General features: G+C 42.5%; 1 protein-coding gene across 2 annotated transcripts in view; it reads right to left on the bottom strand.

The window, feature by feature from the left end:
• The window catches only part of rab3gap1 (RAB3 GTPase activating protein subunit 1), a 133,274-nt gene that overhangs the window by 15,250 nt on the left and 97,431 nt on the right, over nt 1-20,593 (bottom strand). For both annotated transcript variants that reach the window (XM_083925041.1, XM_083925042.1), the window contains exons 22-23: nt 19,913-20,028; nt 12,536-12,638 (exon numbers count right to left, since the gene is read on the bottom strand). In XM_083925041.1, the coding sequence (XP_083781167.1) occupies nt 12,536-12,638; nt 19,913-20,028 (219 nt within the window). The remainder of the gene's footprint in view (nt 1-12,535; nt 12,639-19,912; nt 20,029-20,593) is intronic.

The raw sequence follows: 20,593 nt of genomic DNA, 5'->3' as shown, positions 1-20,593 counted from the left end.
TGGAGGAAAACATCAAAAAAGAGAAAGCAAATATTTCTCTCTCAAGAGGGTCTTAGTTTAACTGCCCATTACCTTGCAAGCATACACCACATTGTTATGCTAAGAAGCAGTATGGTTTCACAATAGACAGTTTATGAATGGAAATTGCATAAGCTGTCAGCTGCATCACAGTATCACAGCTCTACTCAGAGAAAACTTAATTCTTCTGTTTGCTGTAGTTGACTTTATATTGCAACCCAAATCTGCAGAATAAGGTTTCATTTTTCATTTTTGCCTAACTAACATGCCAAAAAAGAGAATATTTTGTTCCCTAAGCAAAAGCATTCCAGATTATCTGTTTCAAAAATGTAATTTCAGATGAAGACCAGTTGGAGACCACCAAATGTGTTCTACACCTTTACCTTCTGTAATGAAGTGATCATATAGTGAGTTACAGGTTAAGTTACGAATCACAGATTTTTTAGTAGCGTAATATATCATTTAAATTATGAGTTCATCAAAGTAGTGATTTTCCCAGGCTGTGGTTCCAAATATATGTTCAGTGATATTTGTAGATATGATGTTCATTCTTGACATTGAAAACGAAAATAAAAGTGGATTCTACTTAGAAAGAACAGATGTGGTTGAGTTGCATTAGAGCTGCATCGGTTAGTCAACTAATCAGTAAGTTGTTAACTATTAAATATTATAAGTAAGCACTATATAAGCACATTATAAGGAAGCACTCCATACATTTTCATTGTTAAGCTGATGATACCCAATTTTATTTATTGATAGATAAAACTGAAGTTATTGTACTTGGCCCCGAAGGCCTCGGAAACTCAATATCTAAAGATATTGTTACTCTGGATGATGTTGTGTTGTGTTGTCCTCCAGCACTATAGTAAGGAATCTGGGTGTTTTTAAAACAGGATATGTACTTTGATTATCACATGAAACTATCGACAAGTACTGCATATTTTCCAATCCAAAAAATCTGTTAAGAGTTTCCAGTTGGTCCAAAATGCTGCAGCTCGTGTACGGACTAAAACCAATCGAAGAGATCATATTTCTTCTTTATTAGCTTCTTTGCACTGGCTACCTGTAAGCTCTAGAATATAATTTAAAATCCTTCTCCTTACCGTGGTCCTGCGTGATGCTTCCTGCTGCTATTATTAATATTATATTTTACTTTGTTTTATTAATGATTATATTCACAGCCATAAAAACACTATCTGTCAAATTTATTCTATTCTGTTATAACTATTTTGAGTATACCAAGGGTGCTAAAAAATTGCACTCAAAGGCTACGAGTGATTGGGGGCATAATTTTGTGAGATTTTGTGCATCTTAAAGTGAAATTCCGGCGTATGATCATCCCAGGGTCTTTTTCGGCAAATTCAGTTATCAAATAAGACATCGAAACATTTTTTTAGTCTAAGAACTATAAATGGAGATTTTCCGCGGAATCACTAACAGCCGCTAATAGGTCTGACGTGGCTAACCCTAATTAGCTCGGGGCAGCGCGGTGAAGGCATTAAAACAGATTTTTTAACCACTAATACTGCTCCAAATAACACCAAACCTCTGCAGTAGCATGATAAGAGTAATCACACATAAAACGAAGCACCAACCACGTAGTAGTGAACCCGGTGTTTATTAAGAGTGTTCTAAAAGACTTGCCAACTGGTCCCGGTACCAGCTGCTCGTAGTAAAGTCCATTCAAGTCCAAGTTCGAGCCCATTGGTAGTTTATTCCAGCAAAACACGTAAAGGTTGTGGGTTTTGGCAGTTTGGTGAAATATAAGTTAATGGTAAAACGGTTTGGAAAAGTCTCAGACAGCATCTCTCCCTGCATCACCGAAACGTTACGCAAGATCTCAGGGGGCAGGAGCGTGTGTTGCCGGAAGACGCACAGCATATGTGAGTGCAAGCACAGGTAGAAGCCAACAAGCCTGCAACTTGAAGTGAAGAGATACAGAATGGTTCGTGTTTTTATATTTCCCTGCTGCAAAACAAATATGAAAGCTTACAACCCAGAAACTTTTCATAGGCCGCCATTGCGGTACGATGATCGTGCTCTGGTGAACCTGTGGCTTAGTGTTTTGAATCTGGAAATTGAGACACTGATCGAGACGCTTAGGCAGAGGGATTACCGTGTCTGCAGCAAACATTTCAAAAAGGACGACTTCATTATTACTAGAATTAATTTCCTTCTGACCCAAAGAACCGAAAGAGGGCGTGCTTGAAAGAAGAATGCCATAGACCCTCAAAACAAAACACTCTTTTAATAAACTCTGGGTTCACTAACTACGTTGTTGGTGCTTAGTTTTATGTGTAAGGACTTTTTTCATGCTACTGCAGAGGTCTGGTGTTATTGGGAGCAGTATTAGTGGTTAAAAAATACTTTTTAATGCCTTCACTGGGCTGCCCCGGGCTAATTAGTGTTAGCCACTGCCATCAAAAACTGTCTTGATGGCGTATTTGATGACAGAATTTGCAGAAAAGGACCCTGGGATGATTTCATGCCGGAATTTACGCTTTGAAGTTCTCAAATGTGTTTATTAAATGAAAATGAACGCCTGAAATACATGATTGCTGACTAACTGTCAAAATATTATGAACATTAAAGGAACTTTCTTCCAACCGTGGCGTGCATTTGGGGGGTGAGAAAAGAGACCAATGTTTCTCATATTTGCCTATGAGGATCACCTCGCTCATATCTCATGTAATTAGCTTCACATCAGTACAACTGCAATATTATTAGTCCTTACTAGGCAGTGGTGTAAGAAGTACTCAGTATTAATACCATAGTGTAGAAGTATTAGTCCTGCATTGAAAATTTAACTTAACATTTTTTAAGTAAAAGTACAAAAGTATAAACATCAAAATCGATTGATGTACAGAAACTATTGCAGAAATGCCTGTTTAAGAATAATATATTATTGGATTATAATAACGCCCTATAAAAAACGCCCTCTTTTGTAGAGGCAGAGGTGGAGGCTGATGGGGAATCAATGTCAGTATCCCTGGCGGAAGTCACTGAGGTAGTCAAACAACTCCACAGTGGCAAAGCCCCAGGGACTGATGAGATTCGTCCAGAAATGCTGAAAGCTTTGGGTTTGGAGTTTGTCTTGGTTGACACGCCTCTTCAACATTGCGTGGAAGTCTGGGACAGTGCCAAGGGAGTGGCAGACCGGGGTGGTGGTTCCTCTTTTTAAGAAGGGGGACCAGAAGGTGTGTGCCAATTACAGGGGTATCACACTACTCAGCCTCCCTGGTAAAGTCTACTCCAAGGTGCCGGAAAGGAGGGTTCGTCCTATAGTCGAACCTCAGATTGAAGAGGAACAATGTGGATTCCGTCCTGGACGTGGAACAACGGACCAGCTCTTCATTCTCGCAAGGATCCTGGAGGGGGCCTGGGAGTATGCTCATCCAGTCTACATGTGTTTTGTGGATCTGGAGAAGGCATATAACCTCGGCAGTAAGTCGGATTCATTCCCGGTGGGGGTTGGCCTCCGCCAGGGGTGCGCTTTGTCACCAATCCTGTTCGTGATTTTCACGGACAGGATATCAAGGCGTAGTCGTGGTGGGGAGGGGTAGCAGTTCGGTGGGCTGAGGATCTCGTCTCTAATTTTTGCAGATGATGTGGTCCTGATGGCATCGTTGGTCAGTGACCTTCAGCACTCACTGGATCGGTTCGCAGTCGAGTGTGAAACGGCTGGGATGAGGATCAGCACCTCTAAATCTGAGGCCATGGCTCTTGGCAGTAAACCGGTGGATTGCGTACTCCAGGTAGGGAATGAGTCCTTACCCCAAGTGAAGGAGTTCAAGTACCTCGGGATCATGCTCACGGGTGAGGGGACGATGGAGCGTGAGTTTGGCCGGAGAATCGGAGCAGCGGTGTTGCAGTGGCTCTACCGCACCGTTGTGACGAAAAGAGAGCTGAGCCGGAAGGCAAAGCTCTCGATCTACCGGTCAATCTTCGTTCCTACCCTCACCTATGGTCATGAAAGCTGGGTCATGACCGAAAGAACGAGGTCGCGGGTACAAGCGGCCGAAATGGGTTTTCTCAGGAGGGTGGCTGGAGTCTCCCTTACAGATAGGGTGAGAAGTTCAGCCATCCGTGAGGAACTCGGAGTAGAGCCGCTGCTCCTTAGCGTTGAAAGGAGCCAGTTGAGGTGGTTCGGGCATCTAGTAAGGATGCCCCTGGGCGCCTCCCTAGGGAGGTGTTCCAGGCACGTCCAGCTGGGAGGAGGCCTCGGGGAAGACCCAGGACTAGGTGGAGAGATTATATCTCCACACTGGCCTGGGAACGCCTCGGGATCCCCCAGTTAGAGCTGGTTAATGTGGCCCGGGAAAGGGAAGTTTGGGGTCCCCTGCTAAAGCTGCTGCCCCCGCGACCCGACCCCGGATAAGCGGATGAAGATGAGATGAATAGATTAATGTAAATATCTAATGTTGCAGCTGATAAAGATGGGGCTATTTTTTATTACTGAGCAAGTCTTCTATAAGTTCTACATTTCAAAAGGAAATCTCTTGCTGCGTTCCAATAGTGGTTCAACATGCCCTCGTTCACTTCCCCTCAGCTATTGCCCTCGGGGGAATCCCCGCCTTCATTGTAAGTGTCGGTATAGGCCGGTATTGTAATGTAATTAACTTAATTAAATTCAAGTACCTGAATTTCAAAATGTTAAGCTAATGATGACAATGTATTGAAGTGTGTATTTACAATGATTCTGAGAATTGTGATGTTGTTTTTGTACTGTATATATGTTTATATGTCTGTATTGTTTTGTTTTATTACCCCCGATTTTTTAATTACATTTTGCAGAAAAATACACAAGAAAAAAACATTACAGCCATTACAGTGTGTCTGCTTTAAATGACGATGAACAGAGACAAAAACACAAAAAACGCCAACGTGAATCCCATCATCTCTACCAACAACCCATGTCAGACACGGTCGCAATAACCAATCAAGCAACCGAACAACGTATAACGTAAGAAGAAAGGTAAAAAAAAAAAAAAAAAAAACATGTTTCCATTTAAGCAGAATGTTACATCTGGCGAGCAGGGTAGTAAAGCCCACGACACATTCTGTAGTAATGGGCAGATTTTTCGACGGAGGGAGCCCAAAAAGAGCAGTCAGGGGATTGGGATCGAAATTTGTGTTAAGAGCCTGTATGAGGATTTAAAATATCGGATCAAACATGTGTGCCTGGTCAGCTGGGGACTGCTTACAACTGTTACAAGCATCACTGTGACTAGGGTATATCTTGGGCCTGTGAATGTTCTCATTCGTCCAGGTCATCGTTATCCGCAAAGCAATTTCAGTCAAAAAACAACTGGACTGGTTGTTTGTCTAGGAAGACGTTTCACCTCTCATCCAAGAGGCTTCATCAGTTCATGTACGCATCTGACCAGGCTGGGACTGGGACTGGTCCTCTTGGATGAGAGGTGAAACGTCTTCCTAGACAAACAACCAGTCCAGTTGTTTTTTGACTGAAATTGCTTTGCGGATAGGGTATATCTTAGCCAATTTAGCGTTGGTGAAATGGACTCTATAAAGCACCTTCCACTGTAATAGGCCATGCCTGGCACAAATTGAGGATGGGTGGACCAGTTTTAGAATGTCCCTCCACTGGACCTCAATAATGTCTACCCCAAACCCTCTTCCAATGCATTTTTAGAGGATTTGACAGAGCATAGGCAGTATAGGCAAATGCTAGGGGCACCGTCATCCGCGGGGGGCGCCGCAAACGGGCGAAGGAAAAAAAACAAAAACCCAGTATATATGTTTATAAATTCTTATTTTTACCAGCACCATTACGAAATATTATTTAAGCCCAAAGCAACATAACTTAATAGCGAAGACTACTAAATAACGAAGAGGCCTTTTTTCTAGTACCCGGCTTTCTGCACTGTACCTGTCCTCCGTGAGGGGGGGCGGGTCGAAAGGCCAGTTGCCTGAGACTGAGACCGTCGGGCGCCCAGAGAAGGAAAAGAAGAAAAGAAGTGGAAGAAAAACGTGAAAAAGATAGAGGTACAGTACCGTCAATGTGATGAAGTAAATGAAATAAATAGTTCAATGATCGTAGTTACCGTTGTTGGGGCAGAGTGTTAGCTTGCTAGCTTACCTCAGACAAAAGCAGCATCGTTTACTAATCAATAAATAGCTGAGTCGACGTGTATTAATGTTACTCGACCTTAAATTCATCAGGGACGTTTGAAAAGTTAACGTTATAGCTGTTCAGGTGTTATTTTACAGGTCTCTACTGCTGGTATGTCAGTTAAAATGCTTTTAGTTTTCCACCCCCTTTGTAATAGTGTAGCTGTAAGCCTTTGTTAATTGTGCCGCAGTTATGTTTGTTAAAGAGTACATCAGTGTTGAAGTGCAGTTAAAGTGTATTACTGTTAATACTCCACACCTTAGCTTTCCCATATCATTCATGGACGAAATATACAAATTAATTCCACTGCACATTACTGCTTTTTGCTCTCTGGTTAGAGTGAATTGTATTGCAATGACAATAAAGTTTAATGAATCTCATAGTATTTTCATTTTAGTCTTATAGCACACCAAACATCTGTTTGTTAACAAAATGTAACATCCAGCAGTTACATTTCTTTTCTTATCTCTAAAGTATTTCAGTACCACCCCCAGTGAAACAGCATCAGGTGCTCCTGTCCCATCTAACTCTGCACAGCCCAGTGACACAGCATCAGGTGCTCCTGTCCCATCTACCTCTGCACAGCCCAATGACACAGCATCAGGTGCTCCTGTCCTATCTACCTCTGCAGCCCAGTGAGACAGCATCAGGACTGAAGGCTGCACCAACAGACCCTGCTGACTGGCCAGCTCTTCTTACAGACAAAGTAAGAAGAGAGTTACTACACAGAGGACCATTTCAAACAAAAACAGTTACACATTACCGAAAAATAAAGATGGGAGAAGGTGTCAACATGACTTTTTTTTAAAAGAGTCTTAGTTAATAGGGAAATAATCAAAAGAAGCTGGCTGATGTATTCCAAAAAGAATGATAGCTTGCACTGCTTTTGCTGCAAAATGTTCTCTATGTTCTCACAAGATTACAACAACAAATGCAAGCCAGTTGCTGAAAGCTCACGAGAATAGTCAGGAGCATAATGCCCACATGGCAACATGGTAGGAGTTGGAGGTCTGTTTTCCAGAGGGGTTAACAATAGATAGGAAAGAGATGGCACTCGCTGAGGCTGAGAGAAACAGGTGGCGTGATGTATCATGTAAATAGCGGTGTATCAAGAGGTCTCTCATTTTTCTGTATGTGTAATAGTGTGTGTTGTCATATCTGCACTGGTTTCATTATTTATTTTGTGCAATACCATATTTATATTGTATTTTTAATTCATATTATGTCACTTGTTTACATGCGCACTGTTTAGCTTAATAAGTTTGCCTTATTTATTTTGTATCTTTAATTCATATTATATCACTTGTTTACATATGCACTGTATAGCTTAATATGTTTGCCTTATTTATTTTGTATTGTTAATTCATATTATGTCACCTGTTTATGTGTGCACTGTTTAGCTTAATATGTTTGCCTTATTTATTTTGTATTTTTAATTTATCACTTGTTTATTTCTTTAGTTTTTATTTGGTGTGATATTTTTTACTCAAAGGAATAAAATCTTGAATACACACATGCAGTTTATGTGTGAGTGTATGAACGTTGATTGTGAAATTGACTGCTGTGATGCAAGGGGGCGCCGGCTAAAATCTTGCCTAATGCACCAAATTACACTGTGATTTGAGATGTGTTTCCTGCAGAAACATCACATCCCCCTTAAGGTGCCCCTTCACTGTGGAAAGACCTTACCGATTTTGATCCCGTTGTTCATGCCCTTACTATTCCAGGAAATCAGACACACTCCAGTACCTGTCTTTACAGCATTAGCCATAGGAACAATAATAATAAGTTACATGACACTACATGACCTCAAGTATTCTGTAGTAGTGGAGGTAGAGAGAGGGGCGAAGGGTAAAACAGGAAAAAAAAAAAAGGAACCCAAACACACATAAAACATAACAAAACAACATAAAGGGAAAAAGACAATAACATTGTGACCTATCTGAGGACTACTCCCATAGAAAAAAAACATCATCTGCACTCTCCAGCTCGCAACTAACAGCTAAACTGAGCTTCCAGGGTCTCCTCCCTTACACAGTATTTGACCCCGTAAGTCACATGGAAATAATAATAATGATATTATTAATTATAATATTATATAATTATATAATATATATAATTATAAATCAAAGCCTGTTCAAGCAGCGATGAACGGGGGGAGCCTGCCAGACCCTGGGGGGGGCAGTCATGGCTTAACGCGACCTTGGAAGGCTGCGCCGAGGGTGGGGGGCAGCGGGATATCTATCACCATTCTTGCAGCGCTTCCTGCATCCCCCCTGTGGCGCTAGAGTGCACGTACCAAACATGCTTTGTGTTGCTCTTCATCAAGTGTATGACACACGTTAACATTTTAATGTAAATCGGATGAATTTGTCCTATCAGGCCGACTTTTCTGTTGCTAGTAGGTGGCGCTGTGGCTGTTGGTAAATCTTGGCATGTGTTTGTCTTCAGGCCTGGACTCTGATCATGTATGGGAAACTTGATGCAGTTTGGACGATGTATATTTAAGTTAGAGCAACAACTGGCCACCATGCCATTACCCAACGACAAAAAAAAAAGTCTTATGCTTCCATACATGAAGTGCAGAATCCACAATGGGAATTTCATGTAAATCAGATAATTTTTGTAATTCTTCATCCTGCCAATCGGGGGTGCGTGTGAGTCCATATTGAGATGATGATTCTCAATGATTCCCATGATTCTTGTCGTGCATGAGAAATTTGGTGCAGATTGAACAATGTATGCTGAAATTACAGCCAGTTCCTGTTTCTTAACTATGGCAAAAGGCCTAACTTTGACGCCAAGCTACGGCGACACGGAGAGAAAATTTGAAAAAGTACAGAGTATAGTTTGATCAGACATGCCTTTAGATGATACTGGCTGATTTTGAAGTCAATCTTATTAAATGCCTAGGAGGAGCTTGTGAACATACGACACATGCAAATGTCCAGAAATGGCCATAGAATTCAAAATGCCCGACTTCCTGTTGACTTTAGCATATCGTTTCAGGAGGATTTTTTGTAAGTCGAGATGTATATGTATTATATTATATTATTATACATGCCTACCGGTTTTCAGAATTTTATGTCAATCCCGGGGGAAGGGCTGTAATTTAGTGTATGCCAATAGGGGGCGCTATCATTGTGAGTCAATAGTAAGATGTAGGTGTGTTCAGGCCTGGACTCTTGTCATGTATAAGAAATTTGGTGCAAATTGGACAATGCATGGTCAGGTTTCAACAAAGTCCTCTTGTTTGGTGGTAGGGCTGACTTTGGCGGCACGCCTGAATGGTGCAGTGAAAACTCAAAGTTTTCAGTATCATTTGATCAGACATGTGTTTTGATGGTTCTGATCTCGTTTTTAAGTTGATTGTGTTAAATCTCTAGAAAGAATGACACGTGCAAAAGTGGAAAAATGGACATAAAATTCAAAATGGCCAAGTTCCGGTTGAGTATAGGATATACCGCCAAGAGGCTTTTTATGTCTGGGTGGGTTCTATATGTTCACCGGTTTTCATAAATTTACGTCAATCTGGGAGCCGGAGATGTATTCTAGGGGGCACCCGCGTGTCAATTTGCCACGTCCAATTTTGAAAACAATGAAATAAGTACATTTTCACCAACCATGAATGATTTGTGAAGTTTGGTGAGTTTATGAATATGATAAAGCTTCAAAAAAGGCAATTCATTGGGGTAAAATAAAAACAGGAAACAATAGGGCCTTCACAGACCGACTTTCAGTCGGTGCTCGGGCCCTAAATATCAGAAAACACTGGATTTCGAGTCAACATGCCCACAGTGCATTAAAATGTCCATTTAGAGAGTTCTGTTCAAAACTCTTTATTGGACAGAAAATCAGCAGTCGACGAGACTTTAACTGCAGCGGCCTAAAAATAAACTCAGGCCAGTCCGGGGCTGGTTAAAGCACAGCTATACAGTTGGCATCACATCAACTCGCGGTTAGCCAGATAGCCTGACAGTGGCTCATCCGCGGTGAGATCAACAGCCCTCCGCGGTCATCGGGTCTTATGAAGGCTTTTGCCTCGGTGACCGAAGAGAGCGTCTTCCCCCCTCCGTCCTTCATCACGATGACAAGCTTGGCAGGGAACAGAAACGCAGGTTTGAAGCCCAGGTTATAAAGCTCCGACATCACCTCTCTGTATTTCTGGCGTTCTGCAACCACCTCCGTTGCATAGTCCTCGTAGAAAGCGATGAGGGAGCCTCTATAGTGCAGCTTGCCTCTTCTGTCACAGGCTTTGTTTGATTTTCTTCTTCACCTGGTATCTGTGCAGCCTGATAATGACTGCCATTGTTTCCTGCCCTGGCCTAGGCTTCTGAGCTAGTGTGCGGTGAGCCACATTCCGGCGGTGATTCCAGGAAGCCCTCGCCGAAAACCTCCATGAGCAGCTCTGTGAAGAAGGCTGTGGGCCGCTGACCCTTCACTGATTGAGGTACGCCAACCACACAGACATTATTGCGCCGGTTGCGGGACTCCAGGTTGCTGACTCAAGCCAGCAGCTTAGCGTTGCTCTCTGTAAGTGTGGCACAGGAGGCCTCCAGCGTTAGCAGACGCTCGTCTTCAGAGCGTGCTCAGACACTGTGGAATGGACGTGGTCCAGCTTTGCTCCGAACCTTGAAATGGAGGCTTTGAGATCGACGGAGAGGTGTTTGAACTCGGCAGAGAGGGCTGTACTGTACCTCCAAGAGGTGAGCAAAAGCCACCATGCTAATCTCATCATCTGCCCCCTCTGCGGGGCTAGCCTTCTCCCCTGGTCTTTTACATTCTGTCTGGTCGCATGCGTTAGCATATTTCGGTGGTGTATCCGTCAAATGAGACGAATATTACTATTTGTAGGGGCTTTCGGGGTCCTGAAACGTGAAATTATCAAAAGTTGCGTGAGCAAGACTGGACCCATGTCAGCCGAACCAGAAGTCTCCCTGTTTTGTTTTTTATTTTATGTGGACCCCAGGAAGATTAGGGACCACAGCTGTGGAAGCTAATGGGGATCTGAATATAGAAATAAAGAATACATCCACGGGTAGGTGGCAGTAATGGATGTAAAACTATGTTTGCTCACCACTAAAGAAGAACAATATGCATAAATAAAGCAACTATTTATCATCATTAAAAAACTCTGACATGCTTTTCAGTTTCAGTTTTACAAATTTGTCTATAATATTGTATTGTAATTGTGTGTACCTACTCTGTAAAGTGTTCTGATATAACTTTTGTTACGATTTGGCCCTATAAATAATAAATAATAAATAAAAAAGTGATTTGAATTGAATTGAATTATTAAAAGTCTGTATTCCCACATGTGTGGGCTGTTTGCCCATTTAGCAGATTTCTGAAGAAAATCTCATTTGATGCTTCATATTTTACTGAAAAATGACTAGAGCAGTAAATATTTATCCTACATAGTTTATATATAGCTACACTCTTGACTTGTGTGGTTTCTTCTCAACATTATCTGTAAACACATGGAACAATTTTTATTTTGTAGTATATCATAGCAATAATAATGATGATACTCATGATACAGATCACAAACAGATGTTTCTGAAACAAATACGGATACAGCTGTTTGCAAAGTGCAGACGGTGCAGACATATTACAATCACCTGTAGAAAACACCTTCATCTCATTGAAATGAGGTATTTCTAATTATTAGTAAGAAGCAGTACAGCGCTAACCCTACACCTGGTGGTAGCTTGGGCTGAAGTGAACCAGGACAGATGAGTTTCATTTTATCCCCCGCCCAATTTCCCTCTGCTCGCCAAGTGGCCTCCGTGTGATGTGTGCTGTTATGTAATGCCAAGGGCTGAGGGAAAATGAAGGAAGGCGTGTTGAACAACTATTGAAACGCAGCATCTGTCGCTGAAGCGGTCAGCAGTGTGATGCCACCTAACCACTGATAGATACAGATGACTATGCAGTAGAGATAATCAGTACAGATGATCAGTTAAAGCAACCTATTTCTGTCACTAGCTTCCAATTGTGCCTCTATTCCCATACTTGAAATAAAACCTGCCAATATGAAAAACATACAAAAAATGACAACACCTGGTTTTGTCACATATACTAAAATACAATATATAATCTGTTCTTTACACATTATTACAGTACTTTTGATCTGTATATATTACTATTGTAAATTTGCTATGTATATATATATATATATATATAATATCATTGTTTTTACAAATATATGTTATCTGTATAAAATTGTTGTTTGTATAGCTGGAGTTTGCAACAAAAATAATTTCCCCCTGGGGTTATTAAAGTATTTCTGATTCTGACTCGGCTACTGTATGAGATAACCACCCCTGGTGAACTGAGTGACATGGAGCAGGAGAGAGAGACGATGAGTGAGGCACTGCTTACCTTCTGAGCGTTGACAAACAGCCTGTGGATTATGCTGCCAGCCTGCCCCTGGCCTGCTCCAATCACCTCCACCTCTGGTTCTTCCAGAAGGGAGCTCACAAACCTGGAGAAAGTAATCAAACATAACTGCTAAGTGTCTGGACTTAGGCTTTTAGCCTACTCCTTTAAGTGTCAATAAAACTACTCTTTAAGTTTCAAAATACCCTTCTAAGTTGCAAAAGTACCTTCAAGTTACTCAAATTACCTTCAAACCACTAAATATTTAGATTTTAGATATCCTCAGTGATGAACTCAAAAACAACTCAGTGGGCCCACACTCACAGACACACATAGCCAGCAAAACAAAAAAATCCTGTTGCAGGCCTGATATGGTGACTTTTGAATGCAAAGAAATCCAGCATCTGCAGTCTGGAAGGTGACAGTGCAGGTAGCCTAGAGACAGACCGCTGAGCACGACAAACGAGTCACTCACACACTGGCAGTGGCCGAGCCGAATCCTCATACTCCCGCATTTAGACCACAAGGCACAGCTTATCAGAAGCTGGTTTAGCTCCTCACAGCTAAGTTTGTTCGCTTTGATAGCGGATGCTAACAACTAGGGATGAGCGAGTACAGCATTATCTGTATCTTTATCCGTTTACCATATGAATTATCCCCGCACACATACACACACACTCACTTACATTCCGTAAAACCGTAAAAGTTAACAGAAAAGACCTGCAAACCTGAGTGAGAGAGGGAGAGATGTTCTGTGTTTGAGTGAGAGCAGAACACAGCAACACGATCTGCATGTGTGTAGGGAAGGTACGCTGTGACACACAGTTCACAACCCTATGAGGATATTCATTCAATCCGAGCACAGATATTGACGTGTATTACTCGTATATTACTCGTATATTACTCTTATATTACTTTGACTCTGCAAGAGTGTTTTGTCCGGCTCATCTCCACTAACAACACACTCCGAGTTAGCCCAGTAGCTGGGCTAAGCTAAAAACAGTGCAGCTTCGACACATATCCAGGTTCCGAGGGTTGAGCAGACATGTCTCATAGACATTGAAAACTACACACTACTACACACAACTATTATCTCTGTAGAATTTCACACTCTCGGACATGCATCTCAGTTGCACCTGGTCACGTCGTCGTCATTTTTCTCTGTCAAGTTCTCCCCAAAACACACCTTCTCACACTTTCGGTCTACACCGGTCAATCACACCTTAACCAACAAATGACCAGGATCACACTTCTTTTCAATCAGTACTTCCTCTCTCCCCATGAGTTTCTTCAAAATAAAATGAAATATTTAACAATTTATTTTATTTATTTTATTATTTAATAGTAATTATTTCAGCCTGTGAATGTTCTCATTTGTCCAGGTCATTGTTATCCCCAAAGAAATTTCAGTCAAACAACCAGGCTGGGACTGGTCAGATGCGTACATGAACTGATGAAGCCTCTTGGCTGAGAGGTGAAACGTCTTCCTAGACAAATAAGTCCAGTTGCTTTTGACTGAAATTGCTTTGGGGTTATTTATTACACCTTACTCTTTTATCAAACTATTTTAACCGTTATGAACTATTCCTTTTGCATTTTTACTGTTTTAACCAAACATAAACTTTTTTTTAACCATAAATTATTTATTTATTTATTTTATTAGTAAGGATACTTAACAGGGTTACACAATGATGGACCTGTGAAGTTGCTTTGGCTCATCACAGAACCATGAGCCAGGCCAAGACTACTGGAAAGCCTCCCCTATAAGACAGTAATTTAAGTCAGTGGCCAAAGCTGCTACAGAGGCAATGTTCCATGCAACAAAATCAGCATTGGATAGATCGGGTGCACCAGCATTATTTGCCCCTAGAGAATGAAGGTCGTGGCCCTCTTTGGGTTAAAGAGGAGTCATATAAGGCGTGTTTCCATTAGCCCTGTAGAGTGGCCTCCCCGAAAGTTGCAGGGCACGCACTCTCAAATGGCCATTCACTCGCTGTGTTTCCATTACAAGCAAAAAAGGCCCAAGAGGGATTTAGGAGACTCTGGAGGTGACATATCACTCTGAATGGGTTTGGATCGCCGGGGATCAGCTGATCATTGATACAGTGTGTTGTAGTTTGAATTAAGGTGGCCCGTATTATTCACGTCAACTTATGTACAAGTAACATGAAAGAAAACACTCCACCTTAAAGATTCGAGGCGCTGTAAAAGTGTTTGTTGACAGACAGGCTATCACCCTGCTGCAGGTTAGGTTGGGTTCTTTATTGTACCCAAGGGGATAATTGTTTTCACAAAAGTCAGTTCTCTTTTCCATGGCAGCATACATTAAAAAAAAGGCACAACACATGGATATCATACACAGATAACACACCCTCTCCTCACAGTACAGTGTGTGCATGCGTTTGTGTGTAAATGGGAGAGAGAGAGAGAGGTATGTAGTGTGCAGCAAAGGACCACAGGTCGGAAATTCATTCCAGAATTCATGCACAGATCATTTTCTGCGCTGAGTTTTACTTCACCACTGGATAAAGTGTCCACACTCTGCTCTCAGATAGGGCCGATTTCTACTCGGTCAGATGGCCTCCTGAGCTACTCACATGCAAATTAGGGATGATTTTTGGCGAGATAGACCCGCCTCATTCAGGGTATTCGACCATAGTGGAAATGCACCTATAGTCATGAGAGTAAAACACAACAGCCACACTGGCTGATGCAGGCCGCTAAAGTCTGAGTGAGAACACAGGCAGGAAATATGCAGTGACAGGAGAGTGAGAACACTCCCCCCACCAGCACAACTCTGACAATATTTGCCAACACTGACCACATGATCCTGCTAGAATTCCACAAAGTTAGCATAAGCGAGAGCACTCTGCTAACTCTTCATTAGTGCAGCTGTATAGCTAACACTGTGCACATGCTGTTACTAGTGTCCCACCAAGTTAGCATGAGTGATAGCACTAACCTTGAGAACAAGACACAAAATAATGTGTAACGGTACAGTTAAAGGGGAGCGAAAACACTCACTTCACTAGTACATTAGCTGTCAGTATATAGCTTACGCTAAGCACATGCTCTTGCTAGCGGCCCGCCAAGTTAGCCTGAGCTAGAGCACAATCCTCGGCATCTTAGCTGTCAATATTAGCTAGCACCAGCACATGCTCTTGCTCGCGTCATACCAAGTTATCCTAAGCGTGAGCACTGTGCTAATTGGTTAAACAGTATGGGAAATCATGTTTGTAGTAAGGGGAGAGTGAGGACAATATACAGCCTGTAGCTGTCAATATTAGCTAGCATAATACACATATTCTTGTTAGCGTCACACCTTATTAGTCTGAGCGGGAGCACTGCTAACCATGAACTTGATATATGCTGTGTCCGAAATCACTTCCACCTTCAAACTGGCCTTTTTGAGGGTGGATGTGTGTTCACGGCAATTAAATAAAATGTGTGTTCACGGCACTCAAAAACAGGCAAACCGTTGAGTGTGGATCGATAGACAGTCAACGCCCTCATTCACCACCGCCATTTGTCTACTTAGCGGAAGAGGCAGAATTCAATTCAAACTGGAAAATGGTGGAACAACAGCGCAAAGGAGCTGCAACAACAAGATTCACTTTATAAATGTATAAGAGGATCACAAGGATTTTTGGTGGTGTGCTGAGTCAGAAGAGTTGTTGGTAAAGCTTTTGGAAAAATATACAGAAGAATTTCTGCTCTCAAGGAAGGCTGACAAAGCTCTCTCTTATCTTCCCTGCTTTGCTTCTCACGTCTTATCCTGTCTTGTCTTGTCTTGTCTCATACTTTAAGAGTTAACTTAAAACTTTCCTTTTTGATAAAGCTTACAGCTAGGGCTTACGAACCCTTAGCAATGTTGTTATTTTTTAGCTGATTTTGTTCTGCTTAATTATGCTGCTTTAGGCCTAGTCTGCCGGGGATAATACTTTTCCAGATACTCTGACCTACTCTCCTCTCTGTCTGTATTCATGTCTCATCAATGAATGTTACTAATTCAACTTCTTCCCCGGAGTTGTTTGTGCTTTGTCGTCTCGCAGGTCTCTGCTGATCGTGGTGGTGCCTGCTGCCGTAGTCCTGCATGACGCTTCCTGCTACAATTATAATTTATAACCTTAGCTGTGCTCGTTTCTACTATTCTGCTGTATTAACTGCCATAACATATAACTCATATTCACATTACTATAGATATTATTATAGTTACTGGAAGTGTGTCTGTCTCTGTCTTTGTCTCTCTCTGTCCATCTGTCCGTCTTTTTTCTCTCTCTCTCTCCTTTTCTCTTTCTCCCCAACCGGTCAAGACAGATGGCCGTCCTCCACAGAACTGGGTCTGTCCGACGTTCCTGCCTGTAATAGGGAAGGTTTTCGTTGCCACCGTACTCTACGGGGGAATTGTTGGGTCTATGTTTATCTTTAAGTCATAAGTCATAGAGTGTGGTCTTTACCGAGTTTGTAAAGTGTCCTGAGATAACTTTTTCTTATGATTTGGCACTATAAATAATAAACAAAAATCACCCAGATTCCTTACTGTGGTGCTGGAGGACAACACAACATCATCCAGAGTACCAATATCTTTAGCTATTGAGTTTCGGAGGGCTTCAGGGCCAAGTACGATAACTTCATTTTTTTCTGAGTTTAACATCAGAAAATTGCAGGTCATCCAGCTTTTTATTTCCTTAATGCACATTTGAAGTTTAGCTAACTGATCGTTTTTTTCTGGTTTGATCGATAAGTACAATTGTGTATCATTAGCATAACAATGAAAATGTAGGGAGTGCTTCCTTATAATATTTCCAAGGGGAAGCATATATAAGGTGAATAAAATCGGTCCAACGACAGAACCCTGTGGAACTCCGTGACTGACATTGTCATTAACATGTACAAACTGAGATCTATCTGATAAATGAGACTTAAACCAGCTTAATGCCGTTCCCTCAATGCCAATTAGATGCTCCAGACTCTGTAGCAGGATGCGATGGTCAATAGTGTCAAAGGCAGCACTAAGATCTAGTAAAACAAGTACAGAGACAAGTCCTTTGTCTGAAGATATTAGAAGGTTGTTAGTATTTTTTACCAGTGCTGTCTCAGTGCTATGATTCATTCTAAATCCTGACTGGATTTCCTCAAATAACTCATTATTATGTAAAAAGTCACACAGCTGATTGGCGACTAATGTCTCGAGGACTTTAGAGAGAAAAGGGAGGTTAGATATAAGTCTATAGTTGGCCAGTACCTCAGGATCAAGACAGGGCTTTTTAAGAAGAGGTTTAATTACAGCTACTTTAAAAGACTGTGGTACATAACCTGCTGATGAAGACATATTAATCATATCTAATACAAGAGTTCTAACTAAGGGTAACCTAGTTGGAATAGAGTCTAGGAGACAAGTAAAAGGCTTTGATGCCAAAATAGTAGAGGTTAATTTGTTAAGGTCAACTGTAGAAAAGCAGTCCAAGAATATATCAGGTCGCACAGTTGTTTCTAAGGTTCCTGGGTTTGAAGAAAAATTGGTGCCAAGCGAGTTGATTTGGACTCTAATAGTTTTAATGTTGTCATTTAAGAATGTCATGAAGTCGTTACTACCGAGCGTTATAGGAATGCATGGACCAGCTTGGAGGCTGAGCTGTGCTGTCAACACAGCTGGAGGGCGGAGGACTCAACCTCCCTGACACGGGCTCCAGGGCGGCAGAAGGTCCGGCCGCAGGGCACCCTCACATGCCTGACCAGCGAGGTCCCGACAACCAGCACGGAGGGAATGCGCTGTTCCACGGGCTGCATGGAGGTGCACCGGCCCGCGGTTGCTCCTAACCAAGAAGGAAGGGAGGGATCGGGTTGGGTGAGCGGACCCTGGCTCCTGGGTCGGCGAGAGACACAACCGGCTGTATGGACGGATCCCGGGGATGAGCTTGAGCGCGCACCGAACGTAGGGAAGGCGGGAGGTGGAGGGTGCCGATGTCTTGGGCTTGGCTCCCTGGTGGTGCCAGCGGGACTCGGTGAGTGCTGGTGCCGGAGATCCGGTGGTGATGGAGCCAGTCCACGGCAGGGTGGTGTTGTCGGCAGCCTTCATGGTCTGGTCACCAGCGCCGGAAGCCTTAAAATGGGCGAGGAGCTTCGCCTGAGTTGGAGAAATCCAGAGGGATTTTGTTCTTCTCCATGAGGTCGGCCTTCAGGCCAGAGACATTCTCCCTCAGTTTTCAGAGCGTGGGGAGACAGGACTGGCATACAGCCATTATATCGCAGCCTGTGCTAGGGATCCGTCAACCCGGGACAAGGAACCACCACAGGGAGGTGAGTTTAATTCCGGCCCTGGAGCCGAATGTCCAGGGAGATCCTTCTTCACTCCGGGGCAGGCAGCCCACTTCACCAGTTGTTTTAGATCCCACTGAGATGAAGAAGTTCTTTAAAAATTGGGGCGATACGGCCAATTTCAGGACTCTTATCATGCTACAGCAGAGGTTTGGTGTTATTTGGAGCAGTATAAGTGGTTAAAAGCAGTTTGAATGTGTTTGACTCGCCGCCCCGAGCTAATCAATGTTAGCCGCTACAGACTTTTAGCGTCTCTCCGGAAAATCTAAGATAATCGTCCATACACCAAAAAAATTGTCTCGATGGCTTATTTGATGACCCGACTTGCCTAAAAAGACCCTGGGATGATTTTACACCGGAATTTCACTTTAATTCGGCACTGGCATTAACATGTTACATCCACACCAGTAAGCTTATGTAACTGAATTTGAATATTTATTTACAAGCAAGAAATACAAGATGGCTTTTACCATCATATTTGCAAGACATATCGCTGAGTTAAGACGAGCATGTCAATCTAGCTTGGTGTCTATGTAGCCTCCAGTGGCTTGAAGTCCAGGCTCAGCCGATACAATCAAAAGAGGAAAGCAAAGCCACTTCCTCTGCTGACACGGTAACGTTCTGATATAATCCTGCGTGTGAATCATACTTACCGAGTGATGGTCACCACGCAGGGGATGACTGCAAACAGAAGTGTCCGCCGGTCGGCTACTTTTCCTCTCTTACGGGATTGCTTTTCTGAAAAATTCCAGCTCGTCACAGCCCTTGGAGGGCAAGTAACTTCAACCTATGAGGTCACAAAGCTACCAGCAATGAGCTCAGCTGGTATCCATAGCTAATGCTCAAGTAAATTCTAGTTAACCTGCGTAGCGAGGAGATGAAAAGGAAATTATCTAGTGGATGATACCCGAACTTAGAACTGAGCCAGGGGTCCTCCTAGGTAACATGTGACTTTGTTGTTATTAATACTTGACCTGCGCATGCGCGAGACAGAAGATGTCCAGTGTTAAGCACTGCCTCTGGTGGTCAGTAAGGATGAAATACAACGGTTACATAACTTACTTCTCTAGTTCTTCTGTGTCCTCTCCCTTCCTTCCCTCACAAATGGCGAACTTGGCTTTGAGCGAGCGAGCTCGGGTGATGACTGTCTCCATGGCCATCAACTGGTTAATGAAATCCTACAGATAGAGACGGTCATACGTACATGCTGTCAGAACAGATGCTGGAAGAACTTCACATGAAACATGCTTTAACACTAACACATTAACAAGTAGATTGCAATCCAAACGTGTAAGGATTATTCTAATTTTGTCCAGACTAGTTGAGCATGTTGGATTTGAAGTTAAACAATAACTACAATGTTGTTAAGTGTAATCTTTTGTCTTTATTAAAATGGACAGTACTTTTTATATACATAATTTTAGGGGTTGAAAATGTAATGGTAAAAAACATGTTTTACCTTTATTTATTCAGAGGGAGTACAGAGAGCAATGCTCTCTTTTTCAGTAACACATTCACACAGTTATACTCTACATCCACACCTAGAAGCTGCCCAGTACAACCACAGTCTGATCTGCTGCAACTGAGCAGCTCCCCTGAAGCGGTTGGGATTATGGGCCTTGCTCAAGGGCACCTCAGTAGTGGTAATGAGGGAGGGGCAAGCACTGCTTATTCACTTCCCCTCCCAGATTTATCCTGCCAGTCTAAGGGATTGAACCGTCAACTCTAATACGTGGAAGTAAG

This window comes from Echiichthys vipera, assembly GCF_963691815.1.
Source record: "Echiichthys vipera genome assembly, chromosome: 2".
NCBI classification, from domain to species: Eukaryota; Metazoa; Chordata; class Actinopteri; order Perciformes; family Trachinidae; genus Echiichthys; species Echiichthys vipera.
The sequence above is the reverse complement of the archived record's forward strand: the minus strand, read 5'-3'. Positions and strand labels throughout refer to the sequence as shown.